The 23,265-nt window shown below is 35.3% G+C and overlaps 1 protein-coding gene and 1 long non-coding RNA gene across 3 annotated transcripts in view; both read left to right on the top strand.

The window, feature by feature from the left end:
• Nucleotides 1-6,745: 6,745 nt before the first annotated feature.
• Nucleotides 6,746-23,265, top strand: part of LOC134671400 (protein sprint) — a 282,803-nt gene continuing 266,283 nt past the window's right edge. Inside the window, exon 1 of the mRNA XM_063529246.1 lies at nucleotides 6,746-6,825. Coding sequence (XP_063385316.1) covers nucleotides 6,760-6,825 — 66 coding nt within the window. The 5' untranslated portion in view covers nucleotides 6,746-6,759. The remainder of the gene's footprint in view (nucleotides 6,826-23,265) is intronic.
• LOC134671102 (uncharacterized) lies at nucleotides 20,218-22,173 on the top strand. 2 transcript variants are annotated; one of them, XR_010099176.1, is made up of 5 exons: nucleotides 20,218-20,336; nucleotides 20,427-20,573; nucleotides 20,688-20,784; nucleotides 20,929-21,236; nucleotides 21,597-22,173. It is a non-coding gene; the product is annotated as an uncharacterized LOC134671102 (long non-coding RNA). The 2 variants fall into 2 exon arrangements; XR_010099175.1 differs by having other exon boundaries at nucleotides 20,688-21,236.

The following is a 23,265-nucleotide window of genomic DNA, read 5'->3' as shown; positions in this document are numbered from 1 at the left end:
TTCTAATAAAACTTTCTTCTAAAATTCAAGGGAATTTTTTAAACCCAAATGATAAGAAAATAAACTGGTAATTAATGTAGTGTAAAAGCGCAAGTATAGACAGAAGCAATATATAGACCAGAAACCCAGAACGTAAGCGTGTAAATGTGTAAATCTACTTTAAATGGTTATTTGCACCTCCATAAAAGAAATTTGTCAGAACGCAACCTCTATTAATGAAAACCTCTATAATTGACACAATGATTTTTTGAACCTCGTTAATTGACACGACCTGCTTAAATGAAAAACCTGGTTAATTGACAAAAACTGGCCGGTCCCTTGAGATTGCAATTATCCAGGTTCCACTGTATTTTTCAGTTTTTCGGTTTATAAAGGATCGGCCAGACACATCAAAATGTATGACAAAAGTCCAATGTGTGTGTATGAGACTGACATGAGCACTGTGTAGAGTCTGTAGAGGTACCTACTACTACTACTACTACTACTAAAGTCTGATTTGATCGATCTTTTAACATCAACATGACGCAGATGTTCAGAGCGTGTTCTAAGCAATACACGCAATAGACGCAATTGCACAAATAAAAAGTCTATCCTACCTTATCACTCAGACATTCACAGACATGTATAAAAAAACCCCTTATCTATAGATCCACAGACATATCTCCCCAGCCGGACAAAGAGCTAGTAATCTCCAGTCTCGCGGACAACTCACGTGCGGACATTTCCATATTTATTGCTCACGGCCACGATACTTAAATGACTAGGAAGTTCTAGCTAATGGCGGACCTAGAAGGGCTTATCAACAAGGACATTTTAAACAGTAGGACATTCTATACACTGTGTATTGCGTTTATTTTATTATTACTTTAGTAATATCAATGGATCAAAACCTGAGCGAAGCCGGTTTATGGAAAATTGCAAAAAAACAAAAATCACTCTGGGTCTTACGAGGACAAAGGCTACATCCGCGAACGGTGTTACTGTCAGTTTACTTGATAGATGGCGTTGATGTCGTTGTCGTCCTGCTGTCGCGATTAGAAGAACGTTCTCATCACTCATTTTATCAAGGTGTTTGACTGGAAGATCGCCTGTTCCTACTAGTTGCAGCAGTAAAGCTGCATCAGCTGCATGCTGCCGCAATCGCAATCAGAATATAACCTTAAATAGAACAAAAATAGAAGAAAACTATCTAAGACGCGACTTTGTCGCCCTAGCACATCAAATTTAAATTAGAATATAACTTATACCACTAAGGAGTATTAAGAGTTTTCGTATTTACTTGTGGCTTAGTCAAAGAGGGTGACTTTTTAGTTAATTAATATCGAGTGGCTAGTCAAACACGATAAGAACAATTAATAGCTTAAATAGTTTTGTATGACACATTTTTGCATTTTTATATATTGTTTTGCGTTGTGCAGTTTCAACGCGCCTGCAGATTATGAATCTTTTTAATTTCAACCACATGCAAATTAAACCAAATTACATTTGAGTACTTACACAAATTGATGTGATAAAGTCCTGGTCTAAGATGCAGAAGTAATGTGTCGGCAATCTGAGAGAAGAATAGAAAGCAATTTTCAGGTAAATTAATTATCAGTTGAGTAGATTAAAGAGACTCTATTTTTTACCGTTTTCAGTTTCTCGAGTAGTCTATAGGGACTCTCTTCAATCTACTCGACTGATAATTAATTTACCTGAAAATTCCATATGGAATGTTAACTCTTCTCACAGATTACCGACACATTATTACTTCTGCATCTACTTAACATTATTTTTTTTGGCTGAGACTTTGACCACTTGCACATTTGTATTTATTTTATAAAAGGGCAAGATACTCTTCGATAAATAATTTAAAGCTTTTAACTGTAAAATGAGACCGTTTAAAATGAAGTTGGGTAGTTTATCAGAGCCGCACCGTTATACTTTAAAGTCCTTAACAGCTTGAACTATGTCTGCAATACTTTCTCGATAGTTTCAGTCTTTTTACTTTGTTTACCTTTTCAAGCTGACATTGTAGTCGTACAAATGAGAATTGATTGGTTGAGTACAATTATCTTCGGGAATATTATATAAAAGATTAGGTTTTATACTTGTAAAGTAATTTGGACCTCGTTATAAGTGTCTCCTTTTAAAAAGAGATCTAAAATTAACTGACTGAATACATAAAGGAATTTATGGTGACTGATTTTTTTCTTGGTTTTTTTTTCTCCTATTATTCTTAGAAACGTGTAATTTAGTTATATACTGAATCAATATTTAATCTTCTGTTTATTTGTAGTAGGTACCTACTAACATAACAATCTACTTTAAATTGGGTAATTGTGTTTGGTATTTAGAGAGTTTTGCATAAATAATTATTTCTTTAGCTATTCTTCCAAACATCCGAAACCTATACCTACACTACATAATACCCACTACTTGGTAGCTACAAAAGCAAGCATAAGCGTATACATGTTTTCGCCAGGATGCAGGATATAAACAAGGATTTCAAATAGAAATCAAAATAGCCCAACTGATTCTATTAAGGCGTGCGAAAGGAATACGTACACTCAATACTTCCTAATGTTCTTGAGTTGCACGATCCGGATGGTGTGAATTGCTTATATTTGTTGATGCTGGCTGCCCAAATGGTTCCCACGATCTCAAGAGGAACTAGAAGAGTCGAGTCCTAAAGCACGGACAGATGTCGGCGGCCGATCGTAAGATTAGGCAGATCTTAATGTTCCTGTGTATTGTTTTGAGGATAGTCACATTAAACCAATATAGGTAAGATAGGTTCGTTAGGTTGCTTCAGATACCCGAAGGGCAAACTGCCCAGAAATAGGAGCCCCGCGTAGCGGGGCTCCCTCGATTCAGGGAACGAGTCAAAGGTTTTCACGTTTCACATTGCCTAGGAATTTCACGATATGCCTGACCTTACGATCGGCCGCCGACATGGATAATGCACAGTGGCGGATTTGCGGTAAGGCCCGGTAGACCCGGGGCTAGGGCGGCAAATTGTGACAAAAAAATCGCTGTAGATAACAAGAAATAACTCAAAATGTAGTCAATATAATGGGTGCTGAGAAGGGGCGGGTTCAGGGCCTCCTGCTGGGGCTGCCTAGGGCGGCAAAGACTGCAATGCAAATGCTGCCACTGATAATGCAGTCGCATGTAAATACACTTAACCGGTAGGTGGGTACGAAAACACGTAGGCAACATGTTAGGTATAGTAGGTAGTGTGGACACTCACGGGAAAAGGATACGAAAATATGCATTAGTAGTTTTTAACCAATTTAGTAAGGAGAAAAAAAACAACAATTTACCATTATTAATCATAATCACGGTATTTCAATGTCAGCAGCGTCCAAATAACACCGACAATTAAGGTAAAACACAGCAATTTTTTACTTTTATTTCACTTAGAATCGTCGAAATATTTAGAATTTACGAGTAAATCAAATAACAACATCGGTAGTTTTATTATTCGTAATAATGGCTTCTCTGCTATAGTCCGACATAAAATAGTAGAAATTAAATGAAATGGAACTAAAATAAAATTATACTAAATTGTTGCCATGTTTAAGCATTTTACGTCAAAAGTTTTACGTAGGAAGTGGCGACCTCAACGATTTTCTATCATTTCTTCTCGGACTATACCAGAACACTGCCAAAACTTTGAACATCGATAGAAGAATGTAAAATAATTACTCAAGTCAGACAAGTATTAAAAAGACTTCGACTCTTCCAGTTAAATTTATCTAACATCCCCCGTATTCAAACGGTAAACGAAAACGAATGTTATGCAGATGCCGGCAAATGGAATAGGAACAGTTTCATCTTGTTTGATGTCCGAGATGCAAATGTTTACAAAATCTGATTAGTTTGTCCAATATCTAACACGCTGCATCACTTTAATCACTTATTATATTACGAGTATTGCTTAGTAGTCTTAGCACCCATTTAGTACCTCTAGAAAAACGAAATAGTTTTCATCATTGAATTCTCCGATCTCTTAAAAGGTTTAACCGCAATTTAGATAAAATGAGGTACCGTAAAATGGGGTGAGTAGGTTTCGCGGGGAAAGTTGGGTTATGAATGGGGAGAGAAGGTTTGAGACGGGGGTGAGAAGGGATTTTAAGGCTACTGCTACAAAAATAATGTATTCCAATTTAAAATGGGGCTATCGTAATACGCATAACAAAAAAAAATCGATCCAACAATCTTCCAAAATCACCTTTGTATGAAAAACCCTCTCACCCCAAATACGAGGCACTACGGGGTGAGGTGGGTTTTCCTCTTTATCGTCAAAGTTATGAAATGGAACTACCCAAAATAAAATACAAACTAAAATACAAACGTCCGAACCACTTATTATATACACCATTCAGTTTTCACATGTAAAAATAAAATTTTATCGAGGTTTGAAAGTCAAATTTCACCCAACTCACCCCATTTTACGGTAAGTAATGTATTAGGCGTTTAACTGTGTTTCTTCTTTTTCTCGCGATCGTCCCACTTTATCATCGGCTCACTCATTTCATTTGACTAATGGTTTTTGGGACACGTATATGATCTAAATATTCTTTTCCGTTGTGGATATGGTGCAGTCAAGTATAAAAATATGGGTGCACAAATCATCTCAAAAATATGTCCCACAGCTCTTATGTCAGCGAATTAAGAACTATGGGACATATTTTTGAGTAAGTTGTCTACACCCATATTTTTACTAGAGATGCCCCGAATAGTGGATTTGGTCGAATACCGAATACCGAATATTCGGCCTCCCTCTCGGCCGAATACCGAATATTCGGCGACCGAATATTCGGCATGACATGCGAACATTTTGAGTCACAATTATTATTAAAACTGTTCACCAAAAAAACACAACGTTTGCTAAGATATATTTTTATGTTGAACAGAATTAATGAATGTAATTAGCGTCAGTCAAATCAGACCCATGATAAAAATAAAATATTTTGGAATCAACTAATGCTCAAAAATGTGCCTTCGTATTTAACCACTTTCCAAGAAAACATTTTAAATATTTAATATACCTAGTTTTTAGTTATTTTTTTGTGAAATTTTTCTTTTTTAGGTAGGTGCAACAGATATTCGGCCGAATAGTAGGCAACATTCGGCCGAATACCGAATATCTGTTGCACCTACCTAAAAAAGAAAAAAATCACAAAAAATTACTAAAAACTAAACTAACTAAAATTCGACAAAGTGGCCGAATAGGCCGAATACCGAATAGTTGCCGAATATTCGTGGCATCTCTAATTTTTACACTTACCTATACTTACACTTTTTCTACCTATAAATACATATAAGGTTGCGGAATGGTTGCGGATATCGGAGGAATGTTTTTTTATGAGGTTTAAAGAGGTCTGATTACTTGCGTCATTTCGCGTCGAAAAGGCCAGCAGTTTTAAAGGTTTGACATTTAAGTGACATACTTGTATGAGTAATATAATAAGGCTAGAATTTCACGTAACTTAATGTACATTTTGATCAAAACTAGGGCAAGTATGCATACGTTTCGATTCCGTAATCTTAATAGAATCAACTGGCACGAAAGTTCAAGAACTCTCTATGTTCTCCAGTACCTAAGTGATAGGTGATAGTATTCTTGATAATATGCTTTGCAGTTTAATATTGTGTTCTTTTATATCATTTCTTTACAACAAGATAAATATATACACTTCATCATCTCAGCCATAAGACGTCCACTGCTGAACATAGGCCTCCCCCTTATGGGGGGTGAATGCCATAATCGCCACGCTTGGCAGGCGGGTTGGCGATCGCAGTCGAGTACACCGAATTTGAGGGACGCTGCTGCCCATCCACCGGTGGCCTTGGACGTAGTTTAAGGACATACCCGGGTCCAATATATACACTTATACAGTGATATTACTAAAAGAAATGGATAACTAGATTAACTAGCTTAAATCTAAAATAGGCCCTTGAGGCATTGTACCAGCTGGCGGCATTTCCTCGCTGTATCGCAATGCTTATACGTTGTGCGAGGTAGCCGCCAGCTCTTACGTTGTGTTAGTTTTTCATTGTTACGAAATTTTATCTATTAGTTGACGTGAATTCCCTAGAATTATACGTTTGAACTTTGGATCTTTGGTGGCATTCGCAATATTCGCATACTGTTATTAATAGCTCTTAATGAACAAGAACAATAGCTCACCATTCTAAAGTCAGTATGGAAAGAGAAGAGTCGTGGAATGTATGGGGCCCAATAGGGGAGACCGAGATGAGTTGTGACATTGTCGATTTTTTGGAATCTATTAACTAAAAACTAGGTCGCAATAGCGCGCGTTTGTTAGTTCAAGTTGCGAGCTAACAAACGCACACTGTTGCGAGCTCACTAACAGTTATTAGGTTCCAAAAAATCGACAATGTCACAACTCTCCTCTGTCACAACTCACTTCGGTCTCTCCTACATCCCACGACTCTTATCTTTCCGCACAGACTTATCAATGTAAAGAGGGTTAGTTTTCTTAAAATTTGCAATGCCATTTTGGTGAAGCTTCTCGTTTTAATTTTAATGCCCACTTTAAACCATATACGGCTCAAGATATATTGAATTGGTGCAGTCACCTGCAATAATATGTAACACAACGAAGGCCGCAAAAATATCTGACGCGATCTTATTTGTAGAGCCATAAGAGCGTGTCACATATTTTTGCGGCCTTTGAAGAGTAACATATTATTGCAGGTGACTGTACAACAGACCATTAACAAACACTTTCTTTTCCAGGATGAGCGATGTCGAACATCTGCCGACGGTACATCAGGCGGCGCTGCCAGGAGAGAAATGGCTCCTATATGAAGGTAAAGTGATACTTCCTCCTCCTGAGGCCCAAGGTCCTACCTATAGTACTTATTCAGTTCAATGAAATTTAAATCATATTCAAATGGGACAGAGTTGCTTTTGCTTTGTTTTTGAACAACGCAAAATCAAGTCTATTTCCTACATCGTATTAGGTTCAAATTTCTGTGGCAAATTTTGCATTTTTCATTTGTATGGGCCTAAGGACGTTATTTAAACTTGAGACCGCCATTTTGTTTATATACCCAACATCATTGGTGCAAGGTAAATGACGAAGACCGTATTTAAGGGAAGACCGTCTACAAGCTCGGCCTGCAGTCGGCGTGCAGTTCCCATACAAATTGCAGTCGGGTTGCAGTCCGCCTGGCAAAAGATGGCGCGGATTTAATAGGATAATTTTGATTCAGTTCAGTACAAAGCTCTTACAAATCAGCCCATATTAAGCTAACAAATGAAAAGCTTACTTGAAAGCGAGGTTATTTCAATTTAACAGCATAACTACGCTAAAACTTATCTAAACATTCTTCGTGTAATGGGCATGAAAAACCAAGTCAAAGGTGTTTAATGGGTTACGGGTAGAGATGCCACGAATATTCGGCAACTATTCGGTATTCGGCCTATTCGACAACTTTGCCGAATATTCGGTATTCGGCCGAATGTAGCCTACTATTCGACCTAGTACCGAATATCTGTTACACCTACCTAAAAAGATAAATTCACAAAAAAATAACCAAAAACTAGGTATATTTAATATTTAAAATGTATTCTTGGAAAGTGGTTAAATAATAATGCAAGTTTTTGAGCATTTGTTGATTCCAAAATATTTTATATTTATCTTGGGTCTGATTTGATTGACTCTAACTACATTCATTAATTCTGTTCAACATAAACATAATTATATCTTAGCAAACGTTGTGCTTTCTTGGCGAACAGTTTTCGTAATAATTGTGACTCAAAATGTTCGCATGTCATGCCGAATATTCGGTATTCGGCCGAGAGACGGTGCCGAAGACTCGGTATTCGGCCAAATTCACTATTCGGGGCATCTCTAGTTAAGGGCGATACGCTGTCGAAGAATCTTTGCAACCATTATATCCGCACAGGAGCAATTAAACTGCCTACTATTGCTATTTTCAAACTCCTCGCGTGATATGGACTCATAATGTGGGGAGATCGAGTTCATGATTAGACGCAACTTTCTGCGTTATGGATGATTATGCCAGCCTCTTAAAGGACTTTCGTAAGTTTACGTAATATCAAAATATCACATAAATGTTATATTTATATTAGGTATTTATAGCATTTATAGCCTGCAGATTTACAGGTGCAAGATAAAATATATACCTAAACGATTTTTTTCCTGTTATATGTAGTTTCCGATTAAAGTTCTTATATTTTTAAGAATTATTCGAATAGGGGCCGTTCAAGATTACGTATGGTTTGTATAAGTTTTAATGAATGATTATACAGGTTGACTAAAAAATTACTGCATTCCCGTTGCCAGGGAGGATTTGGGAACTGAGCAAGTTTTACTATGACACCAACCCCGAAATCGCGAAACATAAATTTGGCTGTTTCATACATTTTGGCTGGTCCATTTTCTAAGGGAGGGTAATTTTTAGGGTTCCGTACCCAAAGGGTAAAACGGGACCCTATTATTAGGGTTCCGTACCCAAAGGGTAAAACGGGACCCTATTACTAAGACTTCGCTGTCCGTCCGTCCGTCTGTCACCAGGCTGTATCTCGCGAACCGTGATAGCTAGACAGTTGAAATTTTCACAGATGATGTATTTCTGTTGCCGCTATAACAACAAATACTAAAAACAGAATAAAATAAAGATTTAAATGGGGCTCCCATACAACAAACGTGATTTTTGACCAAAGTTAAGCAACGTCGGGAGTGGTCAGTACTTGGATGGGTGACCGTTTTTTTTTTTGCTTTTTTTTTGTTTTTTTATTTGCATTATGGTACGGAACCCTTCGTGCGCGAGTCCGACTCGCATTTGCCCGGTTTTTTTTTCTCGATTTCGGTTTTGGTCCCATAATAAAAGTTGCTCAGTATAATCTCAAAACCTCGCTGGTTACGGGAATGCAATTATTTCTTTGCCACCGTGTATAGACAACACAGCCCATTTGATCGGTAAATATAGACTGCAATAGATTGCCCATGCGCACAGTATTTAGCTTCGCTGACCGCTTGTGTAATTCCTCTCATAAGCCGCATGCATGTGCTTGACATTTCCATTTCCTGCGTCCAGCGCCGATAGACACGCGCTGATAATGCTCTGTCCATTACGCACCGACTACGGCTGAGAGCGGAGGTGAATGATTCTTAACACATTTTTTGCCAACGAGCCATACAAGACATTTATAGTACCACGATCCCGACCTGCCTGTCGTCCGGCCTGAGAACGAAATCATAAAATATCAGATAGTCGGGGTTTCGGCACTAAATGTGAAAGCGGTATGCCTGCCATGCTACCTTATTTTAAAATGTCAATAAATTGTATACCTTGTACAGTCATCAGCTATAGTATCTTACGCAACTAGGGCCACAAAAATATGTGACACGTTCTTATTTGGAGCGCAATAAGAGCGCGTCATATATTTTTGCGGCCCTAGTTGTGTAAGATTACTATTGCTGATGACTGTACTTGTATTTGTTCTACAATTGAAAGAGATTTCAGAATGAGATAGGTATTTAATTGCCCTTATGCTTAGCGCGGCATTGTTTGCGACCGAGAGGAATATTAAAGAAAGAAAATACGTTCATTACAGTCTTTGAACATTACTTGATGCATAAAATACAACAAAAAGACCCTCGCTTAGTTAAATTCAACGAGAGACAAGCGTTCGGGACCTTTTTAAAAATCTAGTAGCGTTTCGTACTTTGGCAACACTTATAACTTATACGATACTGCAACGCTTATCAAGACATCTTGCTTACTGTTGCTACAGGAGAAAGTGCTTCAGTTTAGTACATATGTTAGTCATTATCCCAAAACCATCCTATAGATGTTCCAACTTACTCAGGATATTGTTGATAAAATACATTCCGAGCAATTCCGTTATGTCTATGCTCCATGGTTGCGGACAGGCATGTTACGTTACAACATAGGTATATGTAATAGCACGCCATTCTGTACTGTACCGAGTACATAGTTGAATTCTGCCGTCAATATCAAATAGGCTTGCACTTCACAGTCAGCAGCAGAAGTTGCTAAGCGGGCAAGGTGTTCAAAATTACCTTGACAGTTGACACGCTCTTATTCTCTTAACAATAAAGTCGCGCCAAGATCATTTTGAACACCTGGCCCGCTTAGCAATTTCTGCTGCTGACTGTACCTATGTAGGCATTGTAGGCAATGCTGATTTATCTAGGCATAATCTTCGCCATAATTACCTACAGGTAGACGAGAGCAGCTGCGCTCCCCTACACATGTTGGGTTCACGCATGTGTTATCCTATTGTTTCAAACACAGCAGACGCACGGTACCTGTCTCTGTCTCAATACAAACAATAACTTATAAGCGCCTGTTGAATTCTGTGTTGCAATATGTAAGATGTAAGAGGTGCTAATCCATATGTGTAGGCGCTTTTGTTAATAAATAAATATGTTTCCGTCTTAAGGGGCCCACTGATTAACAGTCCCCCGGACGGCATCGGCCTGTCAGTTGTTCGGAGCTGTCAAAATACTGTTCTAACTGACAGGCCGATACCGTCCGGCGGACTGTTAATCAATGGGCCCCTTTAAGTTTTATTTTAGATGTGGGCTTTTATTACTTACCTTAAGTACGGTTTGATAAAGTTTCTTTGGTTGTTCTATTTACCTGTAGCTATCATCCAGTAAGTGGTTAATAGTATTTTTAACGACCAAGTTACTAAGCCTGTAGAAACAAAACTAATCAAGGGCTTTTGATATTGAAAGATGAAAAGTTTGCACTCGAATCCCAAAAAGTCACTCAGCGCATCCAACAGCGTGAATCTCAGAGTTTGTCAACACTCAGGGGTCGAAACTCATAATTCAAATAAAATTAAAGACTAGAAGCGTTCCGGCAAAGTTCACAAAAGGATCATTAAAAGTTAGCGATGAAATCATGAAAATTGCCCATTAGCAGGGGTCGACAACAGCCGTGAACGTTTTCTAAGCAAACACCAGTGCAGGGATCGGAAACTCTAATTATTCTTGTTTGACGTTTTGAGGTCCTCGCTCTTTCGGACTTGGAAGTCACTTCATTAGCGTTTGTCTTTAATTCTATTAGCTCGTTAAGATTATTAAAATTTTAATGGATGATTGTTAATTACTGGATCTTCAGAGCAATGTGCTTTAGAATTTTCAGCTGATGTTGAACTTCTATTGATAAAACTTCGCTTAATGTCTTTAATGTTTGAAGTGAGCTGAATTTAGTTGGCTTTCAAACTTCACATTTTTATAATGAAAATTTTCAACATTAAGGCTTGTTTCATAAGATTTCAAAGGAGCCATTTTGATTGACATCGTGAATACACCAACAAAAAGGGACGTGAAATCTGCTATTCATCTACCAGGCTGACATAAACAAAAGGCAGATAGTTTGTAAACGGTAGCGGCGCCGTTCAATTTCCGACCGCACCGCAGAGCGGCGCCGCGCGTGCCATACGTGATGGACACTTTCCAGTTCGAAAAAGTCTTAAGTCCTCTAAAATTATAGTAAACATAAGCTGTTTTAATAAGCCTACATTTGACTATCTACATCAAATGGCATGAACCATTTAAATGATGGAGGATACCTAATGCATTTTACAGTTACAGTTATATTACAGTTAGTTATGTTCAAAAATAACTGAACAAAAGCTCTATTATTCAAGATGTTTAATTGCATGTTTAGATGTTTTTGAGCAACTTAGCCGTTCTGGTATATAACCAATGACGACTGTACTAACATATGGTTAATATATGGCTTTGACCAGGCCTTCACATCGGCCTATTTCTTCTTTCTTTCATCTTTTAGAAAGGAAGAAATAGGCTGCAAATAGGTAAAAATAAGAAAAGATTATTCAAACATTGTTGTGCTTCGAGAACCTCTTTACCTTATTAGATTTCTTTTTTACCAATCGATTCATGTGTTGAATAAGTAGTAGATATTAGAAGATTTTTTACCTAGAAATCTAATAAAAATCTAATCACAATCGCCTAAGCATGTCTTTGTACGAGCGTAATTAAAAATTCCGTCTGCCTTCGCATTGTTGCCTTAATAAAGAGAATAAACAATGGCGGAGAATCAATGGGAAAATAACAAATACCGAAGCAAATCAGACGTGGCTACATAGCTTGCAAGGAAAAGTGGGGAAAGCGCGCTCTCTATCGGTTCGCTAATTGTCGTTAGGTTCCGTATTTAAGTTTTTTGCCCGACAGCACAACGTTACAGAAAGCTATATCAGTCTATGTAGGTATGTTTATGTATATTTGTTCCTTTGCACTGCATTCTATAGTTCGTTTTTTTTAGCATTAGAAAGAACTTGCAAGAAGGTAAGCGATCTTGACATGTCTTTTAATTGAAAAACTATTACTTATGAAAGCAGAAGAATATAAATGATCGTATTAGATTCATAATTGTTACATAAGGCCTGATTCGAAACAAATTTGACAAATTCAGAGTGATTTTTCTTGGATATTTTCTAGCTTACTTTATATATACACTACGACATTATAATTATCAGAATCACAAAATTATTATACCAAAAAATTTTTTTTTTATCAATTCTAAGATGATCAAAAAAATCAAATAAACGCCGCCGTCTTTTTAATTAGGCGCCAAATTGCTGTCAAAAACTTGATAAGTATGGAAGAAACTTGCACATAACTAATTTCCAACATAACCTGTTACCTAATATTATACCAATACTGAAAGGTAATTTCATTGCAATATCCATGAAACAATGAGGATCTAGACATATCTTCAAATATCTGGCGTATCAGGAATTTCGTCGATGTGGTGTCAGTTACCGGGCATTGGTTACTTTTCGACAGAGAAATCGACACCAACATCACTAAAAGAAACGGTTCGCAGCTTTAGTTTAATAATGCGGATTTCCAATATTACTTTGATAATATTTGGAGATGATCCACGATGTTTATGAGGCAATCAGCATGCTTAAGCCAGTACCCTCGAAATCGGACCAAAAAACTTGATTCAACAAAGTCCCACAGTATTGACCTATTGATTGAACGGTATGGAGTGGAGTGTCCAAGGAATTAGTTCGTTAAAACAACAAAAACTATATGCAATATAATATTTCAGAATAAACATTGTTCTTGATAGGACTCAAACTAAGAAACTGTCAAAAAACACTGTCGGATGTATGATGGAGGGCATACAACAAAACTAACGACAGGAGCGGGAAGAAATGGAAAATGATGAATTTACTTATAAATAACAATTTTTAAACAAATTTTCAATAAATTATGGAAAAACAAATCTTGATTCAGCTAGCTTCAGTACCATTAATAGGGTTTTCAATTTGGCAGATTGAATTCGAATCAGGCCTTATTTGCCGTAATTTATTTTTAAAATGTGTTTTTCAATTAAAAGACACATCAAGATTGTTTACCTTATTTCTAATGCTAAAAAAACGAACTATAGAGACAGAGACCAAACACGTGGGCCGATTTTGATGATTCTTAACGTCAATGGATTTGTCTTAATTGTCTGAGTGTAACTTAAACACACGAAAGCTAAAAAAAGTCGACATACTATGTCGAGTAGTGCACTGTTAAAAATTATGTAATTTTACATGCAAAAAAATTACATAATCCTGTAAAATTCCTGAAAAATCTGGGAAATTTACGGAAAAATATGACATTTTACGTAATTCTCGTAAATTTTTCATTTTTTCGGTAAAATCAATAATTTTTATGTAGTTTTACATAAAATTTATGTAATAATCACTAAGCCATGAATATTTACATAAAATCTGTAAAATTACATGGAATGTTCGGGATAAATACATTTTGGTATGTATTTTTTACGATTGAAGAGGGAATTTTACTTAGAAATCTCGCAATATTACCTATTTTCGTAAAAAATACATTTTTATGTAAATTGACTTACGTCTTATGTAATATTCCGTAAGATATCAGTAAAATTACAAAAAAACATTATGAAATTTCCCAACATTTCTTTAATTTTACATATATTCTGTTCAATTTACTGTTTAAATGGTCTTTTTACATAACATATATGTAATAATCACTAAGAGATGGAAGTTTACATAAAATCTGTAAAATTACATGGAATGTTTGGGACAAATACTTTTTTTTATGTGTTTTTAACAATTAAAAAGAGAATTTTACATAAACATCTCGTAATTTTACCATTTTTTTTTCAAATTACATATTTGTGTAAATTTACTTACGTGTAATGTAATATTCGGAATAATGTCAGGAAAATTACAAACAATAATATAAAATTTCCAAAAAATTCTTTAATTTTACATATTTTCTGTAAATTTACTGTTTAAATGTGTCGCTTTACATAATAAATATATAATAATCACTAAGAGATAGAAGTTTACATAAAATCTGTAAAATTACATGGAATGTTTGGGACAAATACATTTTTTTATGTGTTTATATCAATTAAAATGGGTATTTTACATAAAAATCTCATAATTTTACCTAATTTTGTGAAAATTACATTTTTGTGTAAAGTTACTCACGTCTTATGTAAAATTCCAAAAAATGTCATTAAAATCACAAAAAACATTATGAAGTTTCCCAACATTTCTTCATTTTACATATATATTCTGTAGAAATTACTGTTTAAATGGTATTTTTACATAATAAATATGTAATAATTACTAAGAGATGAACGTTTACATAAAATCTGTAAAATTACATGGAACTTTTGGGACAAATACTTTTTTAATGTGTTTTTAACAATTAAATCGGGAATTTGACATAAAAATCTCGTAATTTTACCATTTTTTATTGAGAACACATTTTTATTACAATTTACTTACTTCTTATGTAATATTCCGAAAAATATCAGAAAAATTACAAAAAACATAATGAAATTTCCCAACATTTTTTTAATTTTACAAATTTTCTGTAAACTTCCTGTTCAAATGGGTCTTTTTACACGATACATATGTAATAGTCACTAAGAAATGCCCGTTTACATAAATATCTGTAATACTACAATTGATTTTTAACAATTGGAACGGGTATTTTACATAAAAATCTCGCAAATTTATTATTTCTTTTGAAAAATACATTTTTATGTAAATTTACTTAAGTCTTATGTAATATTCCGAAACATGTCAGTAATATTACAAACAATATAATGAAATTTACCAATATCTTCTTAATGGTATACCTACATATTTTCTGTAAATTTACTGGTAAAATAAATAAATAATATATAGGACAATTTTACACAAATTAACCTAGTCCCACAGTAAGCTCAATAAGGATTGTGTTGTGGGCACTTTAGGTATAAATGTATAATCGATACATTCTTGAATACATAGGCAACATCCATAACTCCTGATGAACAAATATATTACGTGATAATAGACACACAAATAAATGCTCTGACCAAGATGCAAACCCGGGACGTCCTGCTTTATAGGCAGGGTCACTATCAACTAATAGGCTAAGGAGGCCGTGAATATGTTTTTTTTTTACATATTCAATATGTATTGTATAGTAATCACTAAGACAATGGACTTTTACATAAAATCTGTAAAATTACATGGAATGTCAGGGACAAAAATAATTTTATTATATACGTATTTTTCTATATTATATAAAGCTGCAATACGACTGACTGATGACACAATTGTTCTCCCAGAAGGAGGTTCGTGGTGTGTTAGACTTTGACAGTTTCATATAGAGGGCGGTCTCGTGATCTCCAGAAAATTCCGACTTTTGGTCTACCGCTTCCGGTCAGAAAAATGTTGGACGGGCCGGCCAAACGGTCAGACCTAGGTGGTGCTCGACCAAATGTCATAGAGGGACCCTGGCAGTTTTTAACGCGGCGCTGAGCTTCGAAACCCAGCGCTGCCGTGTCACGCGCATCTCATGTAACTTTAAAAGTCGAGTTTCGAGATAATTACGTTTAAAGTTTTAAAGATTCAAATGCTGTTATCGTTGACGGTTCGTCGTAATTTTTTTATTTTATCTAATCTACATGTAGGAAATATGGTCACAGACTGGGCCCTTTAATTTATGTTTCGCATAATTGAATAGTTTTCATTTTATTCGAATTAAATGTTTCCGCATGATCAACTCTTCCATACTATAGTGGTCACACGAAGTCATGTAAGTCAAGTTACATGACATTTGCGTGATCAGACGTGACACGTATTACTATAGGAATATTGTTGTCGTATAAATCAAGCGCTCGGCCAGTCATGCCTAACTAACTTAAGAAACGATGTTGATATTTTGGTTGTGTCAGTCATACAACTTAAGTTAACTGAGTTGTGCCTGACGCCATCGGCAAAAAAATGAAGTTACATGAGTTAGCCATATGCTTTTCTCAGTAAATAATGAAGATTTTCAAAATTTTCTTATAGAAGATATATATTTAATGGTTTTTAAGACGATTTAGACTGGTTATTCGTAACTCATGTAACTCGAGTTAACGGAGTTAGGCGTGACACGGCAGAGCGAAGGTCGAAGGCCGAGCTCCGCGTAGGGCCGAAGGCCCGGAGCGTCCTTTTCGATTTCCCAAACACGCGAGGCCGAAGGCCGAGCTGCAGGAATGAAGTGCTCGCAAGCGGATCTTTTTGTCCTAGCAAAAGTACAACTTTATTTCTTTTTCCCTTTGGAAAACAAACTACTACACAATTACAACAGCAACAACAACATTACCAACAACAACACATCAACAACAGCACCAACAGCAAACAACACGCGTACCGCGGGGAACTTTACATAAAAGTGTCGTGATTTTACCTACTTTCGTGAATTTTTTTTTATGTAAATTTACTTATCTATTATGTAATATTCAGAAAAATGCCAGTAAAATTAAAAACAATACAATAAAATTTTCCAATATTTCTTTAATTTTCTGCAAATTTACTATTTCAATGTGTGTCTTTACATTACATTTTTATTTATTTTATTTCAAACAAGTTAAACAGCATAAAAGTAAAAATACCAAACTACTACTTAACTAACTTAGCGCCACTTGCACCGTCCCACTAATCCGAGGTTAACCGGTTAAACCGTTAATCCAGTGTCAAATTGTACTGGTAACCAAGGTAACTCCAGATTTAACCGGTTAACCCCGGGTTAGTGGAATGGTGCAAGGGGCCCTTAGGGTGGTATTCCACCTGTCAAATTTGCATTCAATTTCTTTGTCCAATGTCAGTGCATCTCACTCTCTCATTATTAAGTGTGAGTGATAACAATAAATAAGTACCTACTGTGTGTTTATAACTTTTTTTTATTATTTTGTAAGTGTTTTTATATTTTACTTTTATATTCATATTATAATTAACCTAACTTAAGAAGAAAAATAAATAAAGAGAATAAGTACTAAAAAGTACGGAACCCTCGGTGGGCGAGTCCCACTCGCACTTGTCCGGTTTTTTTCACATTTATGAATTCCTAGCTCTTGCCCGCGAGTTCGTCTGGTAACATACGAGTACCCATTAAGGGTGACTCACGTTAGACCGGGCCGTGCCCGGGCCGGAGCTTCCGGCGCATCGTTTTCTATGGAATGCATCCCGTGTTCGCCTGTCATGTCATAGAAACGTACCTAAGCGCCGGAAGCTCCGGCCCGGATGCGGCCCGGTCTAACGTGAGCGTGAGTTATCCTTTACCTACATACATAGAATAGAACACAAACTACTTAATGCCTAATGGTAACATTCCATTTCTAACCGCAGCTGCATTACTGTCAATTTTACTATGGAAATTGACAATGACAGCGACGCGTTCAGTACCGGTAGTGCAGCTGCGGTTAGAAATGGAATGTTACCATAAAGCTGCTAACAGTGCTAACACATTACCGCACCGCACCAAGGACATTGTCAAGGTTGTTGTCAAGGTCTTACTTATGGGTGCGTCGCAATGACCTTGGTGCGGTGCGGTAATGTGTCCAATGATATGTTTGTCCAATGTCATGGCATCTCACTCTCTCTCTCAAGCAAAATGTCAAAAGACAAAACACACATTGGACAAAGAAACAGAAACTGGACAGGTGGAATACCCTAATACAATTCCGTGAACAAGTTTTAACCTGCTGAGAATGCCGCCCGTGCGGTCGAAATTAAGAAGGTACTTAGGTACTTACTTAGTAAGTAGGTACAGTCACCTGCAATAATATGTTACTCTTCAAAGGCCGCAAAAATATCTGACACGACCTTATCTGTAGAGCCATACGAGCGTGTCACATATTATTGCGGCCTTCGAAGAGTAACATATTATTGCAGGTGACTGTACTTACCTAATTAATTTTAGGCAAAATCGGTTTGTGCTCACACCACATCGTTACTACTAATACCTACTTAAAGATAAATAGATTCATTCATATTATGTAAAGATAGAAATACTTAGTTACTTAATACGAAATCTACATACATATCTAGGTAGGTACCTATTTATTTGGGTTCGTCTTTGACGTCTCTAAAAATAAATATGTCAAATATTCATATCAGACATAGGCATTTTTGAGAAAATTTTACAAGAATAGAATAACTTACAAAAAATGTATGTGGTTTGACAGTTTTTATGTCAAAGCGAGGTAAAGTCGCTAATTCGCCACCACCACCTGGCGGGATAAAAAGTTAGTTTTCCTCCCAATTAATTTTTAAGTAAATATGGGATAGGGTAAAATGCCCCAATTAGAAAAAAGGTAATCGATCATGACGTCTCTTTTTATTAAAAAATTAAGTCACAGCAAATATGTTACAAAAAATTATTAACTACATGTAATTAAAAACTACATAAAGCTACAACTAACTACAATATAAACTAAAATTATAAATAAAAACCTGGCTCCAGCTCTGTGCTTGTATTTTTCCACAGTTTTGTCTTTTCTGGTTCCACTAGGTACGGCCAGGGTTCAGCATCAGCTCAGCTCTATGTATACTAATACCTTCTCCCGAATGTAACAAACACTTTTCTGAAAACCACATCAAAATCGGTTCAGCTAAACGCGAGATAATCGCGGACAAATACACCGTGTAACATGAGGAAACCGAAATATTTTAAACCGAATAATTTTAACTGCGTATTCCTGATCATATTTAGAGACAAAAATGTCCTATAAACTTTTTTGAAATTCGCCTAGTTTCAGAGATAATATTAATTAAAAAAAAACAAGTTTTTATTGTTACACAGTGTAAAAGACCTTTTTGATGGTGATGTTGCTGCTATGGGACGTAGTCTAAAATATCCTTCTTGATAGATATCAAAAAGTGACAAGTAACGCTTTGCAAAAAGTAGGTTTTACGAAAAAAAATGTAAAAATCAATTTTAAGTGAAAAGTTTACCAATCAACATCAAATAACATTTATTTTTATGTACATGTACATTCAAGAAATTGAAAAAACAAAACAACAACAAAAATTTTTTTTTGGTGAAGTATACCTAAACTCATCTTACATTTTTTCTTTCTTTTGACCTCAGAAATGCGTGGTTAAAGCTATTCGGTTTCCTCATATTACACCGTGTATACTTACAAACATTCCGTGTAGTTTTGGACATATTATAAAAGTTATTCAACGATTAATGCAGGTGGCTGGTAATAGGGCACTTTACCCTATGATAATAAATCTTCCTCGCGCTATCCCAGCTTTTTGCCACAGCTCATGGGAGCCTGGGAACTGCTTGGCAACTAATCCCGGGAATTGGCGTAGGCACTAGTTTTTACAGAAGCGACTGCCATCTGACCTTCTAACCCAGAGGGGAAACTAGGAAACTTGTTGGAACTAGTCCGGTTTCCTCACCATGTTTGCCTCTTCACCGAAAAGCGATTGGTAAATATCAAATGATACCTATTTCGTACATAAATTCTTTTCAACTTTACCGTATGATAAGCTACAAAAAAAATTAGAAAACTAAGGGATTCAGATAGGTCATTCATTGGCTCCAGGGAACCCCTTAATGTGAATTACAGCATCAAAGTTGGAAGCAACAAAACTTACGATGTTATTTATAGGTACCAATGTCAGCAATTATTGGTAAAATTGTGTACCTAATTATTAATTTCGAAAAATAAACTATAAATCTTCAAATATGAATTCATATCCGTTAGCACTCGCGGATTGGACGAATTTTGTGCGGCACTGGCTCACACCCAATCACGGATCAATATTATAACGCGCGCCAATGGCGCGCGAGCTACATGGATCACGCGATCGCTAGTCAGGCGCACCTCCCCCCCCCCCCGCCACGAACCTGTAGCTGCGCAGTTCATGAGTTCACATCAAAATGGCGCTCGCTCACTCGCTGTGCGTAGAACGTAGTACTTGTGTAAACGTGTAAATAAATTGGAGATAGCATACAAGAAAACAGGTAAATATAAGTATTAGATATACCTTTACTTTCTTGCATCGAATATCTAGTGAAATCTGCATTAGACCTCAAAACGTTATGTACTTCCAGAAAGGGTTCGCGGTTCAACTTTTTTCTAACGGTTTCCTCGGCGTCCTTTACAAAGTCCAGTTGATATCGTGTCCTGTCCACGTCCAGGGTGGACCTGATCTACAAAATCTTGGAGCAGCCGCTTTCGTCGTATGCCATTAAAAAAATGTAAGTATTTATTAGCTAAGTACATCTAAATTTAAAACGATATTAGTACATGCTTGATTGTGTAGGTTAATTAAATAGTCACCAACACTAATAAATTGTGTTATTCTTTTACAGTAAAACATGCCCGTTATTAAAATTTGGTCAGTAGACCAAACAATCAAGAAAGCTGTTCCAATAATGGACCCAACTTTAAAAAATATCATTGAAAAAGGTGAGTAAATCTAAATTAATTTGACTTTTCGTAATGAAATATTTTTTGTGTAATTGTAGAATGTAGTGTATTGTAGAATAGACTATAATTGGATACCTACTGTTAAGCATTAATGTGCTGACTCAAACCACATTTATTTTGCAGTATGATGTCAATTTAAAAATTTGACGCTTGAAGTTGACAAGATAGAGCTGATGCTGAACCCTGGCTGTACCTAGTGGAACTCAGGTTTGGTGCAACATAGGCCCACGCTATTTTGATCATCCGTCACATAGAGGGAGAGCAATACCCAAGATATAATTCATAATCCATTTTCTTCCAGATGAGGTACCATCCTAAATATAGTAGTTCCATTTACTAATCTTATTAACTTTTTCTTTTCCAGGAACCATTAACCAGGGTTCAAGTTGCAGAGCTATCCGAAATAGCTGCGCCTAACATTGTATTTTTAGGTGAGACTTAATTATTATTACAATGATAAAATGCCTTACCTGCGAAGCATAACACTGTATGTTTCATATAATTTATAATTAATCATAATATAATCTATATGAAACATACAGTGTTAAAACGTAAATGTATTGAATAAACCTGTGGCCCTAGTGAAAAAGGGTACAAGTGTCGCGCAGCTTAGTTGTAAAAGGGGCATGGAACTTACACCCTTTTAAAACTGCGCTGCCCGAGACTTGTACCCTTACTCACTAGTAGTGCCACTTAACGTAATACGATAAATTATCTTATTTGAGGAGGAAGTATTAAATTTGGGGGCCTATTATATTACCTGTTTTAACCATTATGTTTTTTGTCCACAGATAATGAAAATATAATTATATTACTTGCTGGTAGAAAAAACGATTGTTAGCGAAACTGAGATTCTGCCTACGTCGTTACAACTATTGATGGCGGCTTACTGCAACTTGAATATGGAATATCCAGTGGACTGTCAAAACACATTAGAATTTATACAAAGGTATATTTTTAAAATAAATCCTAAAGAAGGAAGTCATAAGTAATAGTTTTTGATTTTTAAAAAGCGTTTTTCAATTAAAAGACATGTCAAGATCGCTTAACTTCTTGCAAGTTCTTTCTAATGCTAAAAAAACTAACTATAATTAATGTCAGTAACAAACATTTTCAGACAATTCGTTACTTGAAATGGTATAGGTTTCACGCATTAGATTCACATAGGCCTTATTAACCGAAACTTTTATAGGACTAATTCATAAGAAGTACTTATGTACATAAGATATAATTTATAGTGTCGTATATGTCTTCTACTTTTTGTACTCTGTCACAGAATAAATAATAATAATATGCACGTAGACGTGTATATACGCGTGTGCTCTATAATTTTAGTGTGTGAAAATCAATAAATTTATTTCTTTGTAATTTTGTTTTTTATTAAATAACCTCCAAACTGTAAATTGCTTGTTGTTTGTATATTATGACTGATAAAATTAGTTCGTTTTACATGTTATTAGGCGATATTTCCTAAAGAATTCAATACAAATTTTGTACATTTACATGCTATCGATAATTCTCAGGATTTTGCTATTAGCAAGTTGGTATTTTTTTTTTTCTTATGTACTTTAATAAATGCAGTCTGCAGACAGGCTGCATTAATTAAAATACATAAGAAAAAAAACTAACGAATGGTTAATAACTAAATCCGGAGAATTACCGTAAATGTACAGAATTTGTATTGAATTTTACAGAAAAATATCCCCTAATAACATGAAATATTACCTAATTTTACAGGTAATAATACACAAACAACAAGTAATTTTACCTTGCCCATATTTAAAATCACAGTTTTCTTATGTAAAAATACATAAATTGTATCAGTAATATTACCGAATAAAATGGAAAAATACTTAAAAATCATTAAAAATACATAAAGTTTGTGGTAAAATCACATACGCAAACTGTAATAAAACACGATAATTTTGTAATATTACTGAATAAAAAGTAAATATACTTAAAAAAACATTAATAATAATTAAAGTTTGTGTAATTTTACAGACGAAATCTGTAACAAAATACATAATAATTCGGTAATATTCCCGAATAAAAAGGAAAAATACTTAAAAAAATCATTAATAATACATGTACTTTGTGTAAATTCACATACGAAATCTGTAATAAAACACATATTACTTCTGTGATATTACCAAATACAATGTAAATATACATAAAGTATCATTAATAATACAAAAACTTAATGTATTTTTACATACGAAATCTGTAACAAAACACATAATAATTGTGTAATGTTACCGAATAAAAAGTAAAAATACTAAAAAAACATTAATAATACATTAAGTTGGTGTAATTTTACACATGAAATCTGTAACAAAATACATAATAATTCGGTAATATTACTGAATAAAATGTAATCATACATAAAAATCATTACTAATACACAAACTTTATGTATTTATACATACGAAATTTGTAACAAAACATACAATTACCCTGTAA

This window comes from Cydia fagiglandana, chromosome 15 (assembly GCF_963556715.1).
Source record: "Cydia fagiglandana chromosome 15, ilCydFagi1.1, whole genome shotgun sequence".
In the NCBI taxonomy this organism is placed as follows: Eukaryota; Metazoa; Arthropoda; class Insecta; order Lepidoptera; family Tortricidae; genus Cydia; species Cydia fagiglandana.
Note: the sequence above shows the minus strand (reverse complement) of the source record. Positions and strands in the feature narration are given on the sequence as shown.